General features: G+C 37.1%; 1 protein-coding gene across 6 annotated transcripts in view; it reads right to left on the reverse strand.

Moving 5' to 3' along the window:
• The window catches only part of ADAM23 (ADAM metallopeptidase domain 23), a 185,407-nt gene that overhangs the window by 11,343 nt on the left and 146,940 nt on the right, over nucleotides 1-27,124 (reverse strand). For 2 of the 6 annotated variants that reach the window (XM_043910259.1, XM_043910257.1), the window contains exons 19-25: nucleotides 21,660-21,710; nucleotides 20,922-20,985; nucleotides 19,577-19,682; nucleotides 16,594-16,713; nucleotides 14,524-14,692; nucleotides 11,916-12,027; nucleotides 100-190 (exon numbers count right to left, since the gene is read on the reverse strand). In XM_043910259.1, the coding sequence (XP_043766194.1) occupies nucleotides 100-190; nucleotides 11,916-12,027; nucleotides 14,524-14,692; nucleotides 16,594-16,713; nucleotides 19,577-19,682; nucleotides 20,922-20,985; nucleotides 21,660-21,710 (713 nt within the window). Of the gene's footprint in view, nucleotides 1-99; nucleotides 191-4,080; nucleotides 4,172-11,915; nucleotides 12,028-14,523; nucleotides 14,693-16,593; nucleotides 16,714-19,576; nucleotides 19,683-20,921; nucleotides 20,986-21,659; nucleotides 21,711-27,124 lie in introns of all 6 variants that reach the window. The other 4 variants (XM_043910261.1, XM_043910258.1, XM_043910262.1 and 1 more) reach the window with 2 other exon arrangements.

A 27,124-nucleotide genomic window follows, 5' to 3' on the forward strand; every position in this document is an offset into this window, starting at 1 on the left:
AAAACTCAAAATCTGGTAGCAGGAACTCAAAACCTGGTTATGTAAGCAGAATAGAGAAGTGCCAGAGCCACTGAGAAGAAGACATGCGGCATTGCTTACTTAAATCCCCATCCTGTGCCCCCCAGGACAATAGCTGCTACCAGGATGGCACCAGCGATGGAGCCTATTATGAGATTGGTGGCGCTAGGACCTGTGGCAAAGGATCATGGGAAGAAAGTCATATGAGCTGACCGCTTTCATCACCACCAGGGACAGGCAGATAAGCAGTTACAGGAAGCAAATCCCCTCTGAAAAGGGTCACTAAACACTTACATCGCCTTTGTTTATAGACAGCTATTGCTTAGATTCGTCTGCCTATGAATCTAAAGTTTCTGCACCACTGACAGAATAAGTTCCATTCCATTCACCTTCTGCAGAATCTGGAGAAATTTACAGATGCCCACTTGCTGCCATCGCCCATCTCTTTTCTCCTCCCCTACCCCAGGATCAGGAAGCGAAAAAGTAAAAGAACCAATAAACATGACAGCATTAGAATTTGTACTCTGGCTGGCAAATGAAGGCATGAAAAGAACGAAAAATATTCCACTAAAGTGCTCTTGCAAGCAGCAGATAAAGTTGTCTAAATGCTCAATTTTTTTATCCCTCATTGAAGACATAAAATTCAGAAGGAAGAAGGAAGGTACCAACAAAGATCTAACTGGGAAGTGCTCAAAGATACTTCTTCATTGCAGAGACCCATACAGTGTTTACATGGCAACATGGAATTCCAAGGACAAAATACAAAGGAAGCATAAAATTTATTTGAGTAATTTTGGAGAAATAGGACAAAGATTGCTTAAGTTCAACTGACTCGATCTTCAAATTTCCAGGTATTACTAAGAGAAATTTGAGGCTTGGAGACAATTTGAGAAAAAAAAAGAAGTGAGAAGTAAAGACAGCAAGAATGAAAATGCAAAGTGGAATTTTTTTGTCAATTGTCTTAGTAACAGTTGAAACATATAGTAAATCCTCTCCATTCATATGGAAAACACCTTAGCACACTATTTTTAAATATAAGCAACATTAACTTCAGTACATGAATTCTAAGTATCACATCCTCCAAGGGGCTAATATGCAGGTACAGTGCTCCTAATAGCAAACTAATTCCAGTCCTATTTATCTCTGTTTCAGAAGTCATGAAACCAATTTTGATAGTTCTCTTAAAATCCTGAATTGTGCATACATTCATTTTTGTGTAAAAAATTCTCTTTTCTGCTCACATTAGTGCCCTCAGTTCTGTATGTAAATGGATGCCACTGCACTAAAATTGTGTGCATTTTATCTTTTTTACTAAGATCTTCCAGTGCTGCGGGCATGAGTGGGATAGAGTATAGGGCAATAGGAGTGTTGGGGGCGTGGTCTTCACAGGCTCCTGGACAGGGATATGCTCTTAAGATGAACCACTGAGGTTCTAGCACCTGTAGAACCCCAGTGACAATAATAAATAATTGCAAGAGCAAGAAAAACAGATTACTTACTGTATATTGACCACTTACTATTTACCAAGTGCAGTTCTAAGTGCTTGACAAATATTAGTATTTCATTTGATTCTCATAAAACCCCTACGAGATAGGAACTATTTCTATCCCTCTTTAATAGATGAAGAAACAGAGGCTTCTAGACATTAATAAGCGACAGAGGCAAAACCTGAACACAGATTTGTCTGACTCTCAAGCTTATGATACAAATTGAGGGGCAGCCAACTACAGCCCACAGGCCAAATTTGTCCCTGGCGAATTTTCTGGCAAAGAAATTTTATAGGAACATGGCCATGATCACTGGTTTAAATACTGTTTATGGCTGATTTCAGGCAGAGCCAGCAGAGGTAGAACACAAGGCTATAACAGACACCCTGCAAAGTCAAAATAACTTACTATCTTTACACAAAGATTGCTAAACATTATCCCACTTAGCTGAATTTCCTTCCCACATTTCTTTTTCTATTTTTTTTTAATACAGTTGATTAACATTGTTGTGTCAGCAAAGTGATTCAGTTATATGTTTACATGTATCCATTTTTTTTTTTTTCAAAATCTTTTCCCATTTAGGTTGCTACAGAATATTGAACAGAGTTCTCTGCAGCTATACAGTAGGTCCTATTGGTTACCTAGTTTAAATATAGTAGTACTTATGTGGACTTACCTGTCACACCCAGAAATAGCCACAAACTTACAACAGTGGGAGAGTAGAGAAAACAAAGGCTGGTAAAAAAGACTATGCTTTAGAGCAACTGCCTTCAATTTTGCCCAGCTCTAAGACTCCAAGGGGAATTTGTTAACATGTATCCATTTCATTAGTACATTGCAGTTATGGCCAATAAATAATATAAAAAAAGGAACTGGGATGACATTTTTGAAAACTACCTTTTTTCAAGGAGGAATTTCACATAAATGTATATAAAGAATTTCCCTTGGAAAAGAAATGTTGCTTCTGCGTATAATCCAATTAACACACCCAAAGTGAAATTTTACAGGACAAAGTTCTTGCTTTCTCTAAATATTTTAGCTCTGTCATATATAAGTAAGTAAGGAGAAATGAAATATTTATTTTCTAACAAGTGAGAAATAAAATATCTTTTCCAGTATTTCTAGCTTCCTGGGGTTAATTAGCCTCACAGTCCATAGAGATGGGATGTGAATTAAAAGATCCCAGTCCAGACGAAGCCCTTTGATGCAGGGGAGAGAAAGTTTAGTAAATCTACAGCGGGAAGTGTGATCTCTGGACTTGCTCCTCTGTTAATGCTAATTCGGGGTCTAGGTCCCCCAGGCCCATACTGTACTATGTGTGGCCACTAACGGGACTAAGGAGAAACATGAGTGATGTTAGCAACATGCCCCGGGCTTGGGGAGGTTGTTGAATAGAGGCCATCTGGGATTTCTTAAAATACTAGGAATTCATTCCCCAGCCACTGGGAAAAGTTATCCCCACTACAGACTCAATAGAAAAGACAGCATGTATTGGGAGTATTTCTATTATTTGTATATGCTCTCTCTGTAATTAGAGGGGAAAAAATATCAGGATAATCTTTTAGTCTACAGATTAGCAATCTCATAAGAGCAATACCCCATGGAGAACTGATAGCCGTTGTGAGGATGTGGATCAAGTACAAAGCAACGTAAATAAAACACCAAGGAGAGCTGTATTTCTGTATAGGGCAAGTGGCACACAGTAGATTTATTTATACACCAGTTATTCTTTAAGACAAACGCACCAGATTATTTGCAACTGTTCACCTAAGGTTTTGTAGGTTTGCACTAAATATCTTCTTTTTCTTGATGCTCTTTGTTTCCAAATATTTATGTAAACTTAGGATTTGAATGCTTAACTATTCTATAAGAAGAAAATAAGGACAGTATCATAAATGTCTTTTCTAAAAAAAACTGGTAAACTAAATAGCTTCTTTTAAAAAAAAATTAAGCTGAAGGCTCCTATATCACTCTAAATAAACAGAGCAAATGTTAGTGGCTACATTTGGATTTTCTTTAAAAGGAGCTACAACTGTTGATAATTTCTAGCTGTATATGTGGATCTATTTGACTAGTGATGGAGAAGGAAATGACAACCCACTCCAGTAGTTTTGCTTGGGAAATTCCACGAACAGAGGAGCCTGGTGGGTTACAGTCCATGGAGTAACAAGAGTTGGACGTGACTTAGCAATTAGACCATTTGACTGTGAAGATTAAATTTGTTATAAGAATCTTAACAAAACCCTCATAGAAAAGCATTTGTGTTAACGGTTCGTCAAAAAAAGATTTGTATCTTAAAATTACGTTTATAAATGGAGAAGCAATGGCAGCTTTTGGACCACTGCCTTAATTGTGAAGACATCATCAACACCCCAATATTATTTTATGCCCCACATTGTTCCAGACAGGAGAAGGTTTTCCACTGCACAAGAAAACCAGAGGACACAAAGACATTCAAATCACACCACAAGGGGTACACGGCAACGAGACAGCACATGAGGGAGTGAGGGGCCAAGGACCGGCTCCCACACCGGGGGTCAGACAGAAACACGCTGAAACTCAGAAAGATGCTTACTCTATTCCCCACCCTGTGCCTCCAAAAATCACCCCCAGGGCCAGAATGGTGCCAGCCACGGCACCTATTAGCCTGCTTGTGGCCATGTTCACTGTGTGGAGGGAAAATGGAGAGTTTTTAACAAAGGAAATTAATTACACACAGATATCACTAACACACAACATAATCTGTTCAGGAAACGCTTTGAAAGTCAAATATTGAGATCTTTGCCTAAAGATTTGAAATTAAGATCTACATACACATTGCAAATATTTGAGAATAATTCTGAATGTACCTTCAAATTCCAAAAAACCCTACCTTAAACATAGTCTCTTATACTTTAAACATGTATAATAAATAATCCAATTTGAGTTATAGGTCCTACATGGAGTGAGATAAAATTAAAGTATAATCTTAATTGCATAGCAGCAAATCTGTGTTTTTATTATAAAAGCAGTAAACCATTAGTATACTTTTTATAAACTTCTCAAACTGCAAAATATGCCTAAGAAGCTATATCTTTTTTAAAACTCAGAACTTATCATTCAAATTTTATGAACATACTTACAAATTTAAAATAGTTATCTTTAAAATGAACTGTATTTTCAGCCAGAAAATTATTTTATCTGGAGAAGTATATTTCAAATAACCTGCAGTGTTTGGGACATACACAGTACTGGAACACTTTTAGTTTTTTTATAGTCTCCAGTGTATAAACTATGCGCTGAGAGAAAGTTGGGGTCTCAATGATGCTGTAGTAATTGTTTCAGATGACCCAGCAGTGTTTGACTCAGTGGAGACACTCCATCCCCACACATCAAAGCTTCTGTGAACAGATTTTGAATGTTGCAAAATGGGCCTGGAATGAGCACAGGTCTCTAGTGCTCCCTGATTGGGCAAGATGAAATTCAGTGTTGGAGGAAGGCAGCTTATTCAGGGTTGAGTGTGTCTGTGAGTCTGTGTCTGTGACTATGCATGCAAACCTCTGGCCAAGAATGCACTTTAACTCACAATTCTATATGAACCAAAAGTACTGGTTCCCTTCACTTTAACAATGAAGATGAAAAATCAGTTTCCACAAGGCTGTATTCACATAAATTGTGTGCTCTGAGACACAAGGAAACACACAAAGACCCATGACTCAAAGTCACAATTTTTTAAGGCTTAATATTGGGTTTGTTGACCTTTTTAGCTAAATATTCTCCCAAAGAAGAGAGAGGACTTTGAATGTGTAAACCTGATGAGCAATTGTATAATTACTCCATTTTATCACAGAGTAAATAGTATGAGTCAGATAGTCTAGCTTTATCATTAACTAAATACAACCTGAGTTATTCTTCAAATAACAAAAAACAATAGGGGACACAACAAAAAACAGACAAAGCCTGTGGAGAGTATTGAGGGGAAGAAAAGAGGACCAACATATAAGGTGATGGTAACGGTCTTCAAGGGTTGTCCACAGCTCGGTGGTAAAGACTCAGCCGGCAATGCAGGAGACTCGGAAGACTCGGGTTTGATCTTTGGGTCTGAAAGATCCCCTGGAGGAGGAAATGACAACCCAATCCAGCATTCTCACCTGAAAAATCCCACGGACAGAGTAGCCTGGTGGGCTACAGTTCAAAGGGTTGCAAAGAATCGGACACAGCTGAGAACTGAGCAATGTGCTTCAAATATGACAATCCATTATAATTCAATATAACCTAAATAAAAGCTCAGATTTCCAAATTGTGGAGGTAAATACTGAGATGAAATGTATTCCAGATAGACTGCCTCATTTTTTTTCTTTTGAGGCCATAGAAAATCATTGCTTTCAGAATTGTAACTTAACTAGGACACATCATGTTACATATATACTTTTTGTTGGGCATTGTCCCTCAGACCCAAAATATATGAGAGTCCGATTACCTCTTCAATATTTTATAAAAGCTGTATGTGCTAAATTATAGGAAACTAACATATCCCTTTCAGATGGTAAAGAATCCTTTTAAAACATAATGCTGAATGAATATTTGTTATTTTTATAATAACTATGTGAGTGATAAATAACAATATCTATTTTAAAAGGCTTTTTGTATTTGCTCTGGATGTAATTTCTCACCACAGAATCCAGAGAATTAGGCAACTGATCACGCAGGTGTTAGAAACAACCAGATGAACAGGGTCTACAGACACTTCAAATTTGTATTCAAGATAAACAGATATAATCTGTAATCTCCCCTGGGCAAGAGCAATTATCTCCAATTCTTAACTGATGAGTACTCAACACCAAAACAAGGTAAAAGTAAGTGGAAAAACAGCTTTTTCAAAAATATCCTTTCCCCTCTTTGCTCTCCTGCCCTCCCACTACTTTTTAACTAAAAATATATGCAAAATTCATTTGATTCTTTATCATGACACTTAACAGGCTTATCTCTTCCAGTAGGTAGCAACAAAACCTGTTTTCAAACGGACGTGAATTTACTGAGTGGCTCACAGGTGGATGGATGTGTACAGGGGATATTTAAAAACTAAGGTCTCAGCTGCTCTTCCCAGTTAAAAAGAATTTATCTTCTCATTGAAAAAAATTTCCTCGGACCTTCGGGGACCTATAATCTAGTTTTACTTCCCTACCAATTTATTTATTAGGTAACTGTATTTATTTGTTCATTCACTCATTCATTCATTCAGTATCTACTAAAAGGTTTTGTTGTTGTTGTTCCAGGAACCATGCTGGTGATACACCTTATTTTTCTTTTCATCCTACCAAACCTAGAAGGCTTGCAGATTCTAGCTAACAACACTATCATATTAGGAACTTAATTTTGCTCTCCAGCTCTTCACCGTACTTACTTTTCATTTAACTTGTTTATGGAAACTGTTTATTACTTAGCAGTATGTTTTCACTTTTGTTTTCTTATTTCTGTTATTTTTTGGTTAATTATTATTTTTAATCTTGGTCCTAGCTATCATATGTGCTAAAAGGTTGAATTTTTTCAATTAATTTATTTAATTGGAGACTAATTACAATATTGTGGAGACTAATTACATACATTGACATGCATCAGCCATGGGTGTACATGTAAAATGTAGAATTTTTGAGAAGTGTGTAATATCGATAAGAACTAAGAATTTTCTCCTTTTCTCAGGAATTTCTATTTTATATGTAGAATTCTCTCACAGACAAGTCATGCTTCAGACACTTTGAAACTGAGTGGTTGATTTTTTTCTTTTCTTACTTTTAGAGACTTTCTGAAACAAAAGGCTGCAGTATTTCATCTATATGACTCCAGTGAACCAAAAGGGGCTACAATCTTGCATTCTTAAATACTTTGAAGGCCGGAGGCATCAAAGACATCATTTGTACTCTATGGACCAGAGTTCTTTCTGCAGAGATTTATTATTTTGTTAAAATTTAAGATTAGAAATAAATTCTAATCTTTATACTTTAGAGTATAATATTATCATGATAGATATTTTATCAAGCTCTACAATTGAGTATTTAGATGTACAACCAGATCTGCTTACTCTTCTACATAAAATTTTTAAAAATTGAGTCATTTTTTTGACACATTGGGATAAATGAAAGAATAAGAAAACAAATTATTTTTTATAAGAATAGTATTTGTTTATGCTCTCAATGAAAATATCATGCAGTTTTTCTGAACTCAAAGTAAACTCAGAATTATCAAAAAAATTTTAAACTTAGTAAATACTTGTTATTGATGAGGCCATTGGTAATGAGAAAAATATTGAGATGGTACATAATTATATAGAGCATAATTATATATGACAATCATAACTTCTCATACCTAATCATCTGAATTACAAAATCAAGGATTTCTGCACTCACAAAGAAAGTCATCAAAAAACATGTGCAAAGGTAAACACTAAATAATACCCCTCAACATAGACTTAGAAATAACTGTTTTCAAAATACTAAATACTAACAATATAATACTTCCTTTGACAAGTAATGTATCAGTTAATAAGCTTAATCATTACTTATTTTTTTAACCCTTTCTACTTAGTACTGTTATAAAAACTAGCAGAATAACTTAACACCCAGTTTTAACTCAGGCTGTGTGCAATAACAGAAAAAAACACACTGGGCTGAAGATCAGGTGATGCAGGTTTTATTCCTGGCTAAATATCTAAGTAGCTGTTAACCTTATTAATTAAGCTAGTTTTCTCATTTTTAGAGAAGAGTGGGTCTGAACCTAATTGTCCCTAGGGCCCTTCTATCTCTGATCTGATTACTATTGTCATGATGACAGCACCTGACCAAAGCTTCCCAGGACCATTCTTTGACTTTATATATATCAGGGAAAATATTTGATATGTTCCAGTTTCTTCTCTTCCCTCCTACAAGGTGTTGCAAACCATCCAACGTGGAAAGTTTCATTGTATCCTATAATAAAGTGAAGTCGCTCAGTGGAGTCCGACAGCACTGTGGAAAGATGCCTACACAACACAAAAATGATCAGTCCTTGACATGGCTCTCCCTATAACAGGTGGAAATTCCAGGTCTTTTAAACAGAATTCAAACATATTCTTCCCTCATAGAACAAGCCAAAATAATTTCTTGCAGGGAGTTCAGTGGAAACAGGTTGGGAGAAGAGGGACAGAAGCGTCTTTGTAGGTAAAATGAACAACAGTGTAGAAAACGTGAGTCACATAATATGTAATAGAAAAATCTTTTTTAAAAAATCCCGCTCACATGATTGTTGCTTTAAGAGCCTATTTCTTGTCTTTTAATAATTTTAATTTAAGAGCTGGAGCAAATTATCTTCCATGCTTTAAACAGTTGGGTCAACAATGGACAACCTGAGCCAGTGCAGAGTGACTTCAACGGCAATACTTTCCTGTGTGTTAATCATTCCTACCCAGATGAGGTTGAATTTTTATTCTTTTAGTAACTTGTAGTTAAAATGAAAGAAATACCCCAAACACACTGGTTCATTTCTCACTTCCTCAAATCAAAGAGTCACAGAATTCACCTTTACTTTTTACTAATTTAATCTTGATCCAAAGAGATGTAGTTGGGTACAATTCATCTTTTATGATAAAATCTCATGATTTAAAAAGAAATATTTTCATTCTACCTCTTAAATTTTTTTCTTAACAAGGAAGTACATTGAAATTAAATAAAATAAGTATTTTTTAATACCCACTCACCGTATCTCTACTGAAAAGCCCTTATCTACAACTATGACAAGTTAGGTCATTGTAGATGTTGCTCATTATTTATGGCAAGTATTTAGGGAGGGTCCAAAGATTGCGCTCAGTAAGTCAAGTATCAACCAAACCAATCCAGTCATGAGAAAATGTAGAACACGAAGTTATAGAGAAAAACCTTGGCACCTCACACAGTTAGGGAAGTACTGATTGTTTCAGTACCTTGATTGAGTTTGTTACCTGTCACTCTTCAGCAAGGCAATACAACAAATGTATCCTGATAAACTGAAAATCAGTGTTAACATGCACCATTTCACTTCTTTTACATATTCCCAAATAGAAGGGATATGGTATTCATAGAGTGCCTATCATGTGCAAGGATGTGCTGACTCTAAAACAGTATAGAATCAATAAATATTTGCTATCTGGATTAAAAAAAAGAGAAGTAAAGTACCTAGTTTCTCTCTTACCATCTTCTTTAATCAGAATATCAAAATTAAAACTGTAAAATCTACAGTAAAGTGTTTAAATCTTCATTTCAGTTGTTTTCCATTTTCCTAGTATATTAATGGAATTTTCTGTAGAGGCTGAAAAGACATAAATGGCCAGTACAGATACAGCCATTATTAGGTGTTCTAAAACTGCTTGACTTTTTCTGGAAATCTGGTAATTTACGATAGTAACTGCTCTTTATTTATATCAATTAAAACCTTTTCTCAAGTGAATCAAGATTATTAAAGATTCATGAAGATTTTAACAATTTTAGAACCCATGGGTAGGTTTATTCAAATGATTCCACTGTCTTCATTTAGAATTAGGTAAAAAAGAAAATATGCAACAGGAAAGAAATATACCAGAATGCTAATATTGACTACTTCTGAGTTACTGGATTGAGTGATTTTTACCTCCTTTTTAATCTTTTCTGTATTTTCAAAATTTTCTACAATAAACATGTATTACTTGAATGATCAAAAAGGTTATCTTTAAAAGATAATGAAAACCAGCACCACATTAACTGGGAAAAAAGAGAAACAGAACAAAAGGCAGTGAGGGATCTTCTCTAGAATGTATTTGTTCACTCTATGCCTCCAAATAAGTCTTTAGGCATGGGTGAGTGAAGGAATGGAGAAGACAGATAATGGATTAAAAATTCCTTATGAAAAAGAACAAAGTCTAAGCCACTTCAGCTGTGCTCGTCTGTTCAGACACACTTACACATCACTTGAGAAAACAGCATTTAGATCTTTAAGAGAATCACAGACATGGAGAGAAAATTTGGAAAGAATGAATCTCTCCTTGTCAGAGACTAAATAGTCTCTAAATCGAAGTTCTGAAGGTGGATCCAAGAATTTTTCATACTAATTTTAAAGCAACAAAAGACTAAATGTAAAAGTGGAATTGGTTCCTTTTTATAATGGTTCCTTTTTATAACTAGAAGGAGAACAGAAATAGATTGTGAGGGTGTGCTTGTGATTCTTATAGAATGTTAACATCGTGGCATAATAAGCAAATGCATGAAGTGTTTTAACACCCACTCCTACTGAACATTACCCATGCATGCAAATCAGCCTGAATCTCTTCAGGAATTGAAGACTATGGAACTTTATATACTTTCAAAATCATAGCTTCCCGTATGGACAATACTGAAGCTTGATTTTAAAGGCGCTTTCATCCAAGACTAAGCAGATCAAAATGACACTATTTCTATATGTATTTTTCCTACCTGCAGGAAAAAAGCATGATAGTTATTTATGAAATGCTGTTAGCAGTACCATGAGAAGGAAGAACCCGATGTAGAATACAATGCCCACTGGTGTACAATATCCATTCCGATGATTTTTTGGTTTCTCAGGTACAATATTATAGTAAGTCTACTGTAACTGATGACTTCACCAGCTCTTTGAAAATCATAAAAGGGATTGGGAATGGGGAGAATAAGGAGAAAGTGACTACCACATCTAGATGACATAGGCTACATTATAACACGGTAGCAAAAGGCCTGAGATCGGGCATTTGTGATCTCAGGTTACCTGAGATCCTGGTCCCAGCCCTGCGTCTGGTTACCTGAGTAACCATAGGATGTCACTTGACCTCAGGGACTGAGAGTTCCCATCTGCAAAATGAGGGTGGTTCTAGATGGCCACTGAGTCTCCTTCCAATTCTAAAATTCTCATTTTTCCTCCTTTTAATGTTGATTAAAACAAAGGTCCAGATCTTTCAAGTTTTCTTTGCAGTGTTAAAGTCCTGTGAAGAATTCCAGTTTCTTCCTAATCAAAAGTGTGCTTAAACAGAACATAGGAGACCACAACTTCCCTCTGGAAGGACTCAAGTATTGAAGAATGACCAGAGTCTCATGTCAGTGAAAAAGAGTTCATCTATTTAAAAAACTGAATTAGCTTCAACCAACTATAAAATGATTAACATTTGTGATTATGGAAGAATGAGGTTTAAAGGAAAGAAGGGAAATTGGTATATTAACCTCTTCCTAATTCCAGTTCTAGACTAAGGGGTAACTTAAGCATTTTTTTCAATGTCATATCCAAGAACCCTTAATTCTGCGGGAACATGAATCAGACATTTTAATGACAAAAAGAGATATTCTTATGTGTCTCCAGAAAACCTATGAACTTGCTATACTGGCACCATTGGAAGAATACTAATGAATTCAGTACGCAAGGAATTGAAACTGAAATCACACAAACCCTTGGGTCCTTCGTCTTTGGGGGGGTGCAGGTTCCTAACTGGATCCCGGATACTGCAGTCTGTCCCTGCCCAGGTGAAATCACAGATGCAGGTGGCTTCATTACTACACACCTGTGAAGAACAAAGAACAGAGATGGGGCATTTTCACCGTACTTGGTAGAATAATGGCGGTAAATGACACATGGGACAGGGTGTAAGCTTTAAAACCATTTGAAATTTTTAAGTCTCCCCTGGTTTTGTTTTTTGTTTGTTTGTTTTTGTTTTTTATTTTTGGTTGTGCTGGGTCTTCACTGCTGCACAGGCTTTTTCTCTAATTGCCGTGAGCGGGACCTACTCTCTAGTTGCACTGCACGGGCTTCTCACTGCAGAGTCTTCCCTTGTCGCAGAGCATGAGCTCTATGGCACGTGGGATTCAGCAGTTGCAGCACGTGGGCTCAGGGGTTGCAGGTTGGAGGCTCTAGAGCACAGGCTCAATAGCTGTGGTGCAAGGGCTTCGCTGTTCTGTGGCATGTGGGATCTTCCCAGACCAGGAAGATTCTTTACCACTGATCCATCAGCGAAGCCCCTCCCCTGGTTCTGAATACTAGACAATGTATAGATCCAATACTTGGGTGATATTTTTTCAGTTAATTTTAGAAAAATCAAAGATTAAAAGGAAAAAATGTTCAAATTAAATGTTAATTACTGGTGTTGATATTGTTTAAGTACTCACGTCTGACAATGTAGCTTTTTCAGAAGTAGTTGCTTCTAGAAACATACCTTAGAAACAATATGCTTAATTAAAGAAATTAATACATGTTGGATTTAAAAGGCATTGCCAGAGATGAAATACCAGGAGACATAAATCACCAATGCACTGCATTACCTCATCGTGCCCAACACAGAAGTCATTTGGTGGCGTCCTCCAAGCCACACAAGCTCCCCGCCGCCACCACCCTCCCTGTCTGCCTGTAATGTCAGTCCTCTGTCAGCCTGGCTGATGACCCTCCTAGAGTGATCTCTGCCCCCTCTCTGCCCCTGGAATGAACCTGTAATTTAGATGAAATAAATAACCATCCACAAACTGGAGACAGAGTAGTTTAAATCCTCATCTGCCTGTGAAATACATTCAGAGATAGATTGTTTAGAGATGATAAAATTGAATTTAAGCTTATGGGTATAAGCAGCTTTTTAATCTGAAATGATATAATGTGATGATGATAATTAACACACTGAACTTAACCTTTTTTTCAACAAGTTGAAGAAGTGGGGGGTAATGGAGATTCATGGACCTTTTTATGCATTAAGTTTTATATTTAATGCTTTCAGAGCAATAACTGAGTAGCTGAGTGGTCTGCCCAATGCTTTTACTTTTGTTGTTGTTTTTAGTAGCTAAGTCGTATCCAACTCTTCCACAACCCCATGGACTGTAGCCCACCAGGCTTCTCTGTCGATCAGATTTCCCAGGCAGGAATACTGGAGTGGGTTGCCATTTCCTTCTCCAGGAGATCTTCCTGGCCCAGGGATCAAACCTGCGTCTCCTGCATTGGCAGGTGGATTCTTTACCACTGAGCCACCAGGGAAGCTTTTAATTTACTATAGCAATTATTGAATATTTACCACATTGATTATGTGCTGGGTACTTATACTCAGTGCTTTGTGCATAGGATCTCATTTAATCACTAGCACCCTGACGATTGAGAGAGCCTGAGTGACTTGCCCAAAGTAACTTGGATAAAGAGAAGCAGAGTCAGAATTCAAACTCGGGATCCTTTACAGCCACAAAATCCACGCTCTTGATCATTAGTCTCTACTGCCTGTTCATGAGTCTACGTCATTGGGCATACCCTCCTCATGCCTTTCTACCTTGCTGTGTGACATATCACTCATTTAGCTATCTATATTTTGGATTGTTTTTACCTTTGCTGCAGCATCTTCTTTGATATGATCACTCTGAGTTTCTTCATGTCTTTTACCATTTTTGAATTCTATACATATTTTGAACTATCATTCTTTCACTAAATCCAATTTAAGTAATCACTAAAATGTGTTTTTAGGTAATAAACCTAGGTTTGCCAGGAAGTACCTGCCCCAACACTTTGTGCACAGAATTAAAGATACATGCAGGTGTGTATAGAGAGCACATCTTCTCTTTTGCCGGCAATGGTCCAAGCATAACTGCCCAACTTTAAACATGTGAATTACAGCAGTGATCCAACCTCTAGTCTAGTGTGATCTTCAACACACAGATACCAAGTATGCACGCTGAGTAGCTGAGGAGCTGAAAGGGAATTACTGAAAAGTGTAAATTATTATGAATGGTGCAAAGCAGTCACATAGGGTCTATAGTTTCTTTAGGAATCACATCATTTTTCTTCTAATTCCTTGGATTCCAAGAGACTGTGGAGAATAAAAATATACAAATATACAAAGTGATAAAAAAAAAAAAAAACTAAAACCATATCAACACATTTAGGTATTATTCTTAGAAGATAAGGGTATAAGGAAATAATCATAGTCAGTGCCTAGAGTCACAGAAGGAGAATGGCTGGACTAGAAGTTCAACCACTATGAACTTGGAGGATGTCAGACAAGGAAGATTTGAGCTGGACACTGATGCCTACTTACCCCATGGCCTGAACACACTTTACCCTTGGAATCGAGGGGGCAGCTGCTCATATTTAGGGCCTGAATCTGTAGACACTTCCGATCTAAACACATCATAGATGGGCCACATGGTGTTCCATCTTCGACGTAGCCCACATCTGTGTCGTCATCTAAAACCACATGAGCACCACTAAAAAGAAAAAGATAAAAAAAAAAAGAAAGAAAAAAAAGAAAAAGATAGTCATACAGTCATTAGCACCACACTTGGAAATATGCCCCCAACATGAGTGAGGTTTGCTACTCAGGAAACTGAAGAGGCTGTCAGTAGACACAGATTTCTCCTAGCATTTCTCTACTTTTCATTTCACCCTTTCTCCACCTCCCCTTAGTAAAAGAGCATGATAAAAGAAACTGCCTTTCAGTAGCATTATTGCAATGCACTTCATCAGAACAAAAATATGTCATTTGCACAAAGCGTGTTCTAAACCTTCCTTGTTTGCAAGACCAACGTTAAGACTAAAGGGGAGGTGTGCATAAGAACAACAGAAGCAATCCTATCATTAGCACTCCAAGACATTCTGATACAAAAAGGCAGGTGTTGGGCATAGAAAGCAACTGAAAACATCTTGAAAATTATTACTTCAGAGGGCTGGATTATTCATGATTGAAAAAAAAACAAGCCAATTCCTCTCTATTGATATATATTTCTAAAATCTCAAAGCTAAGGACAACTGGAATTTGAATAATAATCAATGTTATAATTACTAACTAGATACCTTGCTGAATATTTTTAAAATATTAAAATAAAATATTTTAAAATTTAAAAACATTTTTAATATACTAGTTTAGACTATAACAATATAATTTAACAAGGTTGTTGCATCTAAAGATGTGTGAAAACTTACACACTCAAAGGAAGCTTCTGTGCATCAAAGTCACTAGATTTGAATACTACAAATTTACCCAGGAAGGATCTTCTTGTCTAAGACCCTGTTCAAATCATCTTTAGAGCCATTTAAAAGACAGGAAATCAGCAACCATTTGACAAAGATAGCAATATCCAATGTGGCTATTCAGTTGATTTACCAAATTTTGTTCAAAATTATTTAGGAATGATTCTAAATCTTACATTCACCTATGGAAGATGAAGTTTTGCCACTTGGGAGATACTAAAGATAAACATTACATATCCTGAGGGCAATTCTGTAGGGGGAATCCCAAAAGTGTTTTAGGCAATGGAAGTTATCATTTGAATGAGAGCATAGCATCTTAGAATTACAACTCCTTTAATGGGAACGATATTATTTAAAATATAATATGACTCCCAGTGTTAAAAAAAAATAAGTCGTGTATCTCTGTGCCTTGTACTCACAGATAATTGGATATAAAATGACTGACTAGAGCTATAAATATTTTAGTATATACTTTCTATGGGCTTTCCTGGTAGCTCAGATGGTAAAGAATCCACATGCAATGTGAGAGACCTGGGCTTGATTCCTCAGTTGGGAAGATCCCCTGGAGAAGGGAATTGCTCTCCACTCTACTATTCTTGCCTGGAGAATTCCATAGACAGAGGAGCCTGGTGCGACCCCAAAGAGGTGGACACGAGTGAGCAGCTTTCACTTTCACGTCACTATACTTTGTATATGTGATTAGGTTTCAATTAATCTTCTAAACCAAGCACATACTTTCTATATGTGATTAGGTTTCAATTAACCTCCTAAACCAAGCACATAGAATATAGCTTAAATTCTTTTTTTGTCACAAAAAAATAAAACATATAATGTTCAAACAGTGACATATTTCAATGCTCAAAACTTTAATCATATTCAAAATGAATATCATAAAATTCTACTTTTAAAATTATAATTACAAAGAATGTCTCCCTACTAATAACTGGCATAATCTTTAAGCAAACACAATGTGCAAACTGATACATAACTTTGTTTTTTAAATGCCTTTCAATACACAAAGTGATGATAAAATCTAAGTTGTTATTTCTCTTATGAAAAATAGAAATATTTCCACTGATTTCTTTCTAAATTTGTAATGCTCATGATTCTTTAGGCTTGCCAACATTTACTATGTTACCTGCAGTCAATCACCCGGCCTTGATGGTAGAAGGAAGTTGGGATGATCTCACCCTGAAGTTGACCAATACGTGGCGCTCGAGTAAGGTTGGTGCAGAGTAAAAATCCACAGAACACATCACTGAACGTATTAAACAAAAAAGAACAAGACAGGAGGAATCAAACTGAAAAAATCAAAATTATTTGGTCCACAAATACTTAAAAATGGGAAATATTCCCTTTCCCTCTAAATGAAAACATTTGTTTAGATACTGTTGGTTGGTGAAAGCCGCCCCCTCCTTCCTAAAAGGATCAAAGCTTGTAGGAGGCAGCAAAGTAACCAGCTCTGAGACGGCTCATGACTGGTGTCAGAACCTATCATGGCACACCCATTCTCTACACCCACTTGGCCATGCCTCCTTCCCATCCTCCTAGAGCTAAGAGTGGCCCCTGGAATGTTGAGATGTGAAGAAAAGCCAGAGAGGGAGCTGCTGGGGAGAATTTTATGCTCTGGACAGGCTTTTAGAGCCTGACAGGGAGAAAGTCTTTGGTTGCTACCCCCTGCTTCCTGCTTTTGAATGCAGAACTTTGGCATTCACCTTGGAATCATGAATTCACATGTAAAGACACAAAGTGAACATGCTAAAGTAATACAGAGAAGAGAGGCAGAAATCATCTGGGTCTTTGGTGACATTGTTAAATGACTCACTCAGCATGAGGACACCTATCTCCAGTGTATTTGTTAAGTAAACAATGAACTCTAAAAAATGTGCAAAGAATTGAAGTGGCATATCACACATATACAATCCATGTCCAGTAAATGGATGAAAATGTACTATTCCATTCATAAATGCAAATTAAAGCCACAATAACAAAGCAATTCACACCCAGCAGAATACACAAAAGTAGAATGTCTGGTGACACCAAGTGTTGGTGAGAACACAGTACAGTGCAACAAAATTCTCTTATACAAATTATCAGTGGTAGCATTTACTAGCACAACCATTTTAGAAAATAGTGTTATACCATCTAGTGACACTGAGAATATACATCCCCTATGACTTAGCAATTTTTCTTCCAGGAATGGCCTTAGAAAAATATGTATAAATGAGAACTAAGCTACATGTACCAGAATGTTCACAGTAGCATGATTCCTAAGAGCCAAAACATGGAAACAATCTGAATGTCTGTCAACACAAAATGGAGAAGGTATATACCTATAAATATGAATGAAAATGAAATAAAAGAATAATAAATACGAATCTACAGCTACACACACCATGGACTCTCAAAATAATGAACTTAAGAAGCAAAATACAAAATAATACATGAAACATGATTCCTTTTATGTAAAGCTACCAAAATTTTAGGCAAAGTAAACTGTTTAGGGCTGAAAACTTGAGCAGTATATCTCTAAAGAAAAATAAGAAAGCAACTGCCATAAAATTGAGGACAACAGTACCTTCAGGAGAGAGACAGGGGCTGTGAGGGTGAAGAATAAATCCCAGAATGCACTATTTCTTGATTCATAGAGGGGTTACATGAAAGTTCACTTTGCATTTATTTGGCAAAATGTATATTTGTATATTAATCACTTTTCTGTTTCTATATTTCTCAATTTTTTAAAGTAAAAAAAATACATTTATTTTCCTTATCTCACTGGTGGCTGGATATTCTACTGCCAGATATTAGAAAGCTGTCTTCTACAATGATCTAAAGCAATGCCTCCCAACTTTCTGAAGTCACAGAGGCACAGAGAAATGATCAGGTTTGTCTGTGACATTGACTTAATGAATGAAGCCAGAGGCATTCAACCCCATAGGTTCTGACTAGTGTAGACTCCACTTCCTCCCTGGAACCTCGAAGACTGAACATCTCAAAACTTCTGTAACTCACTCACGAGACATCAGATGGGAAGCTCTGTTCTGTTATTTTGGTTTAATTTTAAAGAAGTCAAAGATTTTTTGCTTCCTAAGTCCTCATCCACCATCAAAGATTACATACAACTGCCAAGTTTCAAAAAGTACAACATTAGAGACCATTAATTAGATAAATAAAACTTCTCTTAAATCCTCGCTCTGCTTCACAATGGGAGAAGAATCCCCATGGTTATGGAAGGAGAATGGAGGAGCTTTGGTCTATCACATAATGATCCCAGAGATCCAAGTCATTGAGTTAACCTTAAAAAACTATTAATTTGCAATTTTAACTTTCCTCAACAAATCAAGGGAAAATATTACCAATGTGCTCTGAAGGCATCTCATTTCCTGAGTAAAGAGTCCTCAATAGGCACTGACTAGATACTTTTTTGGCTGCCCTCATAGTTCAGTTAGTTGGTAAAGAATCTGTCTGCAATGCAGAAGACCCTGGTTTGATTCCTGGGTTGGGAAGATCCCCTGGAGAAGGGAAAGGCTACCGACTCCAGTATTCTGGCCTGGAGAATTTTATGGACTGTATAGTCTATGGGGTTGCAAAGAGTGGGCCATGACTGAGTGACTGTCACTTTCAGATACTTGTTAGAAGGGAAAATAAAACTTTAATACAGATATTAGATATTTAATCAAATCAAATCATGTTACATTTGAGAAATAATCACATATATGTTATTTCACTTTAAATGGCCCCCAAAATATAGACAGTCTACATCTTTTGCTTACAGAATTCCTTATCCTAGTATATTCGTAGGCTTTTTGAAAGCAAAAGTAGAAAATCAAAACCCACTATTAATTTAAAATACCTTAGCAAAATATCTCTTCCAAACAAGCTTCAAGTAAAATACAGCATGTGAGAACTTGCCTGAATTTTACAGAAATGGTGTGTCTGTACTACAGAAACAGTTTAGTTCATAGTCATTTGCTTGTAGATATATGATCTTTTAAATTCATACTTTAAAAGTTTAAGTAGTCAATTTATTTAAAAAATCAGTGACATTTATTTTGTGCTCATTTCACATTTGGACCAGGGCTTCCAAGTCCACCCATGATGCTCCAGAGGTGACCACTCACTGTTTGCTGCACTGGATCCATCGGTCTCCATCTTTTCCACAGTTACCCTTCTCCGTGCCTTCTGTATTCAGCTTTTCATAACAGAATTTGTCAGACCCTGAAGCCTCTTTTGGAGATGAGCAAGAAAAGAGAATTACTTTTAGTTCTTTTTGTTATCCATAACCAGCTCTGTGCCAGTAAAGTTTAATAACCGTTGCTCCAGAAAAAGGAAGAAATTCCTAATTTGCAGCGCTTGCCCATTTCCATAGTGTAAATTTCCACAGTGTAATACATGGCTAATTTTAAACTAAGAATATGATGCCAGTCAGCTTCTAAAATTCCTGAAAATTTCACCCATGGCTCTTGCAAGCTAAGGCAGGACAGATCAAACACACCATTCTTTTTAACTTTCGAGACAAATTTATTCCCAGTTCCTGTTGGTGGGTTTGAGGATGGGAGGTAGGATTAATCATCAGCAGGAATTAGTGAAGTGACACCAAAAAAACTAATAAACATTCTCAACCCTGCTTTCTATTAATATCAGGAAGCATTATAAAATCTGAGCTCGCTGAAATTTTGTTGGCACATGGATTTTGATATTTCAACTTTTTTGAAAGACAAATATGCCTCTATTATCTTTCCCGTGTCAAAACTGAACTACTGAAACTAAATCTTTCAGTTAAATGATATTTACCAAACACTAAAATCACTTGTGCGTGAGTCCTAGTCCCCTTTGGGTGACTTCTTTTCCTGGTAGGTGACCCAGTCTTTGCCAGCAAGACAGAACCACTTCTCTCTCTTCCAGTCTGGCCCTCATTAACTGAAATTCACTGGCAAGACAATAAAAATGTCAGGAAGAGAATATGTGTACTGATATGTAGGGAACATACTAAGAAAATGACCATGTACCCAAATCTCTGTCTGTATATAAGGAAGTACTTGTGTTTCACTTTGAACTCAGATAGTCAATTACAGAATTGAAAAAAAGAGTCTGGTACTTTCCTAGGATAAAAGAATGGAAAGCTAACTTGAAGGGGTGAATGTTAAATCCAAAGTATAAAGAAAATTGCCCAAGCAGATTCATAATGAGCATGACCACAGCACTCAACCCAATCTGAGTGGGTGTAACATCCGTTCTGTCACAGACACAATCACCGAATAGCGGTGTTCGGCTCTGATGACAAGTCTTCAACGTCAGCAGTTGTTTGCTGTGGCTTTGTGACTATGATTCACCATTCTCTACAGCCTTTTCTAGTTTTTTTTTTTTTTAATCACTCCTAAGCTGTATCTCTCTTTCAGCAAGACTGGCAGCAAAGAACATTAGGAGAAACCTGAGTGTGACCACCAGGCAGGAAGCATGACCTACTTGTTCCCCAGATGTACTGACACTGGTTGTCCCGAGTCTTGCACTCCCCGTTGTAGCAGCGGCCCTGAGGACAGAATGCATGTTGTAAGGTACAAGGAGCTGGTCCCATTTCCCCCCCAGATTCTCACTGCAAGGTCTCCTTATCATTGTTTTAGACAAAGTTGGGTTTTGGGGGTACCCTACAATGAAAATAAAACTCACAAACATCTTAAGAGACACAAAAGAATGAAAATTAAAATCTAAAACACAGAACAGACCTCACTGTGCAGCTCTTCAAGTCCAACTAATCATCTAAAATTTTAAACTTTATGGAAAACAAAAATGGGTACATTTCTTTGAGTGACACCAAAATGATTTTTAGGTTTTTTTGTATGTGAAAGGTTAGGTCATAACATAGCTTCAGGAAAAGAAAAAACACATTGCAATATATTACCATATTTTTCCATATTAGGCTGAAATGATTAAAGATAGTTACAACTCCATAAATTAGATCTCTAATTCTTCAGCCATTATTTTTTTTCCTACACTCTCAATCTGGACAGTTTGCACCCAGAGATAAATATACTTAGTATTTTATATGATGTGAAACAACTCTGAATTAGAAGACCAATGCGATAATTTCCTGATGTTTGAGCTGCAATCTGCCATCAAAATTACATTCATCAAAAAAAAAAAAAAAAAAAACCTGAAAACTGAGCCTTTCATAAAATCCCAGTTAAAACCTATGGCCCAGCATACCTGATTTTGATTGCAAGCATATCCATCTTGCTTATGAAGATTTGGTGGGCACTGAAAAATATATTTTTAGTTAACATTCAATATGTGAAGAACTTTCAGCATATTTGCACAGTACATTAAAATGCAAAAAAATTTAAGGATGATTTTATTGCTATCTGTAAATTGTGTGCTACAGATCACATCAGTAGCACATCAGTTTGAAATAAATGTAAAAAAATACAACTTATAATTAGGAAAACATGAGTAACTCCTTAAATAGCTAATCCAAATTTATTCTCGTCATTGGTAAAAATGAATCAATCAATCAAAGCAGTGAGTGCTTCTTATGTCTTCCATGAGATGCACTAAAATAATTTACGTTCACTTGCCTACAAAGCTCAAAGTAGAAGGGATTAAAATGGTCAATGAAGGGAACAAATCGGCTTGTTACACAGGAGTAGATACGTTCAGGAACTACTTTACAAGATTTCGTTCAGTCGTCATTAGTAACGTTCAGGAACTAATTCATAAGGCCTTGTTCAGTTCTGTGAAAATGTCAGATCTGCATGTGGCACCCATGACACTCACCTCCATGCCACATTACTGAAAAAGAAGAAATACCCAGCCCTTCAATAAAAGTGCTGTATCTCCATTACGTTTCTGACCTCTCAAACTATAGACTTGTTATTGAAACAACTGTGATGTGATAGTTCTTTCTTTTTCCAGGTCTATTTATCAAATTTTTTTTAAAGTACATTTCAATTTTCCCTAACATTATCCTGGATAATTCACATTTTTACTCTCTCTTCATCTTATTTATCACATTTAAGAGCTAAAAAAAAAAAAAGTTCAAGTCAAAGGCTCTGCTACAGCATTCAAAACAAATATTAAAAGGGGGAAAAAAAAACACAGGTGCGGTAAGTGAATCAGAAACAGAGGAATAGCCTGTGAGGTCCTCCCTTGATTCTCACCTTCTCAGTAAATGACAGTCCCACTCTCCCAGCTGCCCAGGCCCCGAACCAGGGCGTCAACCTGTGTTCCTCTTTTACTCACACTCTCTTTCTAGTCCGTTGACAATACCTGGTAGCAATACCTTCAAATATAATTACAATCTGACCACTTTCCTCCATCTCCACCGCTAACAGCTGGTCAAACCCAACACTCTCTCTCACCTGATGATGCAACCACCTCCAACTGATTCCCCTTCATCCCCTCTAGTCTCCTTATAGGTGACAGAGTTACCGGAGTGTCCCTTTAAAAACCTAAACCACATCATGTTGCTCTTCTGATAATGGCTTCCCAGTCTACTCACCGGTCTTCCAAATTCATGATCTGCTCCTATACTGACCCTGCCCTCATCCATACCTGACCTCACGTGAATGTACCAACCATGCTGTCAACCCATGGTCTTTGTTCTTGCTCTTCCTCCAAGCTTTCCTGCAGATTTCTGCCCAGCTTGCTCTCTCAATTTTTTTTAGCACTTTGCCTGAACATCAGCATCTCAGAGAAGCCTTCTTTAACCATGTCCTCCAAAACCGTAACCTCCTCCCCATGTGAGCACCCTCTGTTCCCCATTCGCTGCTCTACTTATCACCAAACTTTCACATATATGTTTGTCTACTCAGTCAGGTCAGTTGCTCAGTTGTATCTGACTCTTCATGACCCCATGAACCACAGCACACCAGGCAGGCTTCCCTGTCCATCACCAACTCCTGGAGCTTGCTCAAACTCATGCCCATCGAGTCGGTGATGCCATCCAACCATTTCATCCTCTGTCATCCCCTTCTCCTCCTGCCTTCAATCTTTCCCAGCAACAGGGTCTTTTCCAATGAGTCAGTTCTTTGTATCAGGTAGCCAAAGTATTGGAATTTCAACTTCAGCATCAGTCCTTCCAATGAATATTCAGAACTGATCTCCTTTAGGATGGACTGGTTTGATCTCCCTGAAGTCCAAGGGACTCTCAAGAGTCTTCTCCAACACCACAGTTCAAAAGAATCAATTCTTTGGCACTCAGCTTTCTTTATAGGTCAAATCTCACATCCATACATGACTACCAGAAAAACCATAGCTTTGACTAGATGGAAGTTGGTTGGTAAAGTAATGTCTCTGCTTTTTAATACACTGTCTAGGTTGGTCATAACTTTTCTTCCAAGGAGCAAGCATCTTTTAATTTCATGGCCGCAGTCACCATTTGCAGTCATTTTGGAGCCCAAGAAAATAAAGTCTCTCACTGTTCTCACTGTTTCCCCATCTATTTGCCATCAAGTGATGGGACCAGGTGCCGTGATCTTAGTTTTCTGAACGTTGAGTTTTAAGCGAACTTTTTCACTCTCCTCTTTCACTTTTATCAAGAGGCTCTTTAGTTCTTCTTTGCTTTCTGCCATAAGGGTGGTATCTGCGTATCTGAGGTTATTGATATTTCTCCCAGCACTCTTTTTTTAAAATTAATTAATTTTAATTGGAGGCTAATTACTTTACAATACAGGGGTGGTTTTTGCCATACATTGACACAAATCAGCCACAGTGATAACGTGTGTCTTACGACAAGCTTGATTCCAGCTTGTGCTTCATCTAGTCCAGCATTCCACATGATGTACTCTGCATACAAGTTAAATAAGCAGGGTGACAATATACAGCCTTGACGTACTCCTTTCCCGATTTGGAACCAGTCTGTTGTTCCATGTCCAGTTCTAACTGTTGCTTCTTGACCTGGATACAGATTTCTCAGGAGGCAGGTCAGGTGGTCTGGTATTCTCATCTCTTGAAGAATTTTCCACAGTTTGTTGTGATTCACAGTCAAAGGCTTTGTTTACTGCCCCCCTCCTAATGCAGGTTGTCTACTGCTCCCATCCTAATGCAAGCTCCACGCAGGCAGGGATTTTCCATCCTTTTCCCTCCCTGGCACCTAAACAAAGCTGGGCTCAATTATTATTGAGAAGGTACTCAATGACTAGTGACTGACTGAGAAAATAAACAAATGACCCACACAGATACAATTAAGTTATTTTATTCTGCAGTATCAAGCTGTTTATCAAGGTCACAACAGAAAGATAATAGAACTAATTTAGAATTGCTAAGAAGCAGTAACTTACCAAGAAATACATTGAGATTAAAGGCTTTGGTTCTACAGCTTTCTATGAACAACCAATTTTCATACCAGTTTTCATTCAACCTGATGGTAACTATTCAAAAGATGTAATTATCAGCATGAGAACTTGGCTTACTGGACCAACTGCACAAAAACAGAGATTCCCTATGGTCTCTTTCATTCATCCAAATCCACTCAAAACACCATCATTATCTTATTAATCAACTAACAGTAATTATTTACTTACTCCAAGATGAATGCAACCACACTGAACCAAAATGCAAAAGAAATGTTTTTCGCTGAATACACTCATCAAGGTCTAAACTTAACTTGTCATATTTGACTTTTGTAATGTTTCAATAGGAGAAAACTAGTAGGATTTGATAAAATTTAAAAAGCTCTCATTATAAAATGTCATAACTACATGGGAGAAGATTTCTAATCTATTTTCAGTTTAGGCTAACAAAAGCCAGTTGTTTAACACTGAAATGTTTAACAAAGGAAATTATGAAATGTCTATTGTTCTCTGGAGACATTTAAAATAGAAGAACCATAAATCTGTGTACTTTATTCTGCTTGTGAGCAGAGCTCTGGATTCGGTCTCTAAATGCCATTTGAGGGACTTCCCTGGTGGTTCAGTGGTTAAGAATCTGACTTCCAGTGCAGGGGACTTGGGTTCAATCCCTGGTCTTGGAACTAAGATCCCACATGCCACAGGGCAACTACGCCTGTGTGCCTCAACTAGAGACACAGCCAAAAATAAAAATATATAAAAAATAATACTGATAAATAAATGCCATTTTTACACTGTATAGTAAGGTCCAACTGAGGCTGGCTTCCACAGTGCAACAGCTTTTAAATGTGCTTATTTTAAATTGTGTTATATTCCCATTTTGATGACATATTTCATAGTGTTTAACAAAACATATTTCACATATCTTTCAAAAATATCTTTATTAGATCATCCAGATTGTTTGCTCAGAATGTCTCTCAGTTCCACATCTTATTTATTCTCTTTGAAATTGTGAATTTAAAAAGCAGCTCAGAAGCATCAGTAAATGCTAATATAAAAACTAAGCAGAAATATACTGTGAAATAAAAGCAATAAATACATAATGTCACCAAAAGTACTGATTTTCAGAGATGCAGAGATTCTGAGACATCCCATTTTAATTATTAGTATCAATTAAATTAAAAGCTTCTTTCAAAACAGAAGAATTACTGTGTGTTGGGGGCGACGGTGTGGTGGTGTTTAACTCCCTCTCTTCCACTTACCTAGTTTAGGTTCCTTCTGGTCATAGAAGGGAATTGTTACTAAATGAACTGAGAATTTAACAGTACAATTTTCACCTTGGGACATGAAATTAAAAGAATATTTTAAAAATTTAATCAATAAAATATTAGATTGAACAAGAACCCTTATTATAAAAACTTTATTTCCAGTAAAGCTTATGACAATTCAGGAGTTAAAGGTTGAAATGGAAAAACTATACTTTTATACTTTGGCCACCTGATGCGAAGAACTGACTCATTTGGAAAGACCCTGATGCTGGGAAAGATTGAAGGTGGGAGGAGAAGGGGACGACAGAGGATGAGACGGTTGGATGGCATCACCGACTCAATGGACATGAGTTTGAGTAAACTCAAGGAGCTGGTGATGGACAGGGAGGCCTGGCATGCTGCAGTCCGTGGGGTCACAAAGAGTACTGAACACTTTTAAAAGAATTGAACACACAAAACCAAAACCATATACAATGGGTCTCATTCTACAAAACTAAAAATATAACTCAGTGAAATAGTGTATCAGAAATGTCAATATACTTGTCATAAATCACAGAATCCACAGTTCTTACATACAGCCACTATATTATTTAAAAATTGTAAAGAAACCAATTTATCTATTTATATGTAAGGACAGATATACATAAAAATCACAAAAGGATAGGTATACCTTCGCTGTACCATAACCTTTGTACTATATCCATTTGAATCAAGCCTCAGGTGGTATATATCAAAACTTTTCAAAAAGGTTAATCAGGAAATTTTGCTTTCCTCTCCTCATGTTTCCTTCCAGGGAGAAGAACTCCGTGTAACTCCAGTTCCTCTCTGCCCCTGTGCTCACTTCTCCAGGCAGGTAGAGCAACTGACTGGTTGATGGATAAACTTCAGAAGAATAACTCAGCTTTCTGGCTCAGTTCCGCCATCTTCTCCTGCCTACTCACATAATTCACCCTCTCTCTACTGCTCCTCCACGGCATACAAGGGCCACCTTTGCAAGGAGAGGTCATTCCAGGCCCAATTATGTCAATAATCTGTTACTACAGCCTAAATCTGGGATCTGTAAAGACGCCCATTTAGCCCTCACACTGAGCTAGGACTTTCAACTTGGCTCTTTGCA

Source organism: Cervus elaphus, chromosome 8 (genome assembly GCF_910594005.1).
Source record: "Cervus elaphus chromosome 8, mCerEla1.1, whole genome shotgun sequence".
In the NCBI taxonomy this organism is placed as follows: Eukaryota; Metazoa; Chordata; class Mammalia; order Artiodactyla; family Cervidae; genus Cervus; species Cervus elaphus.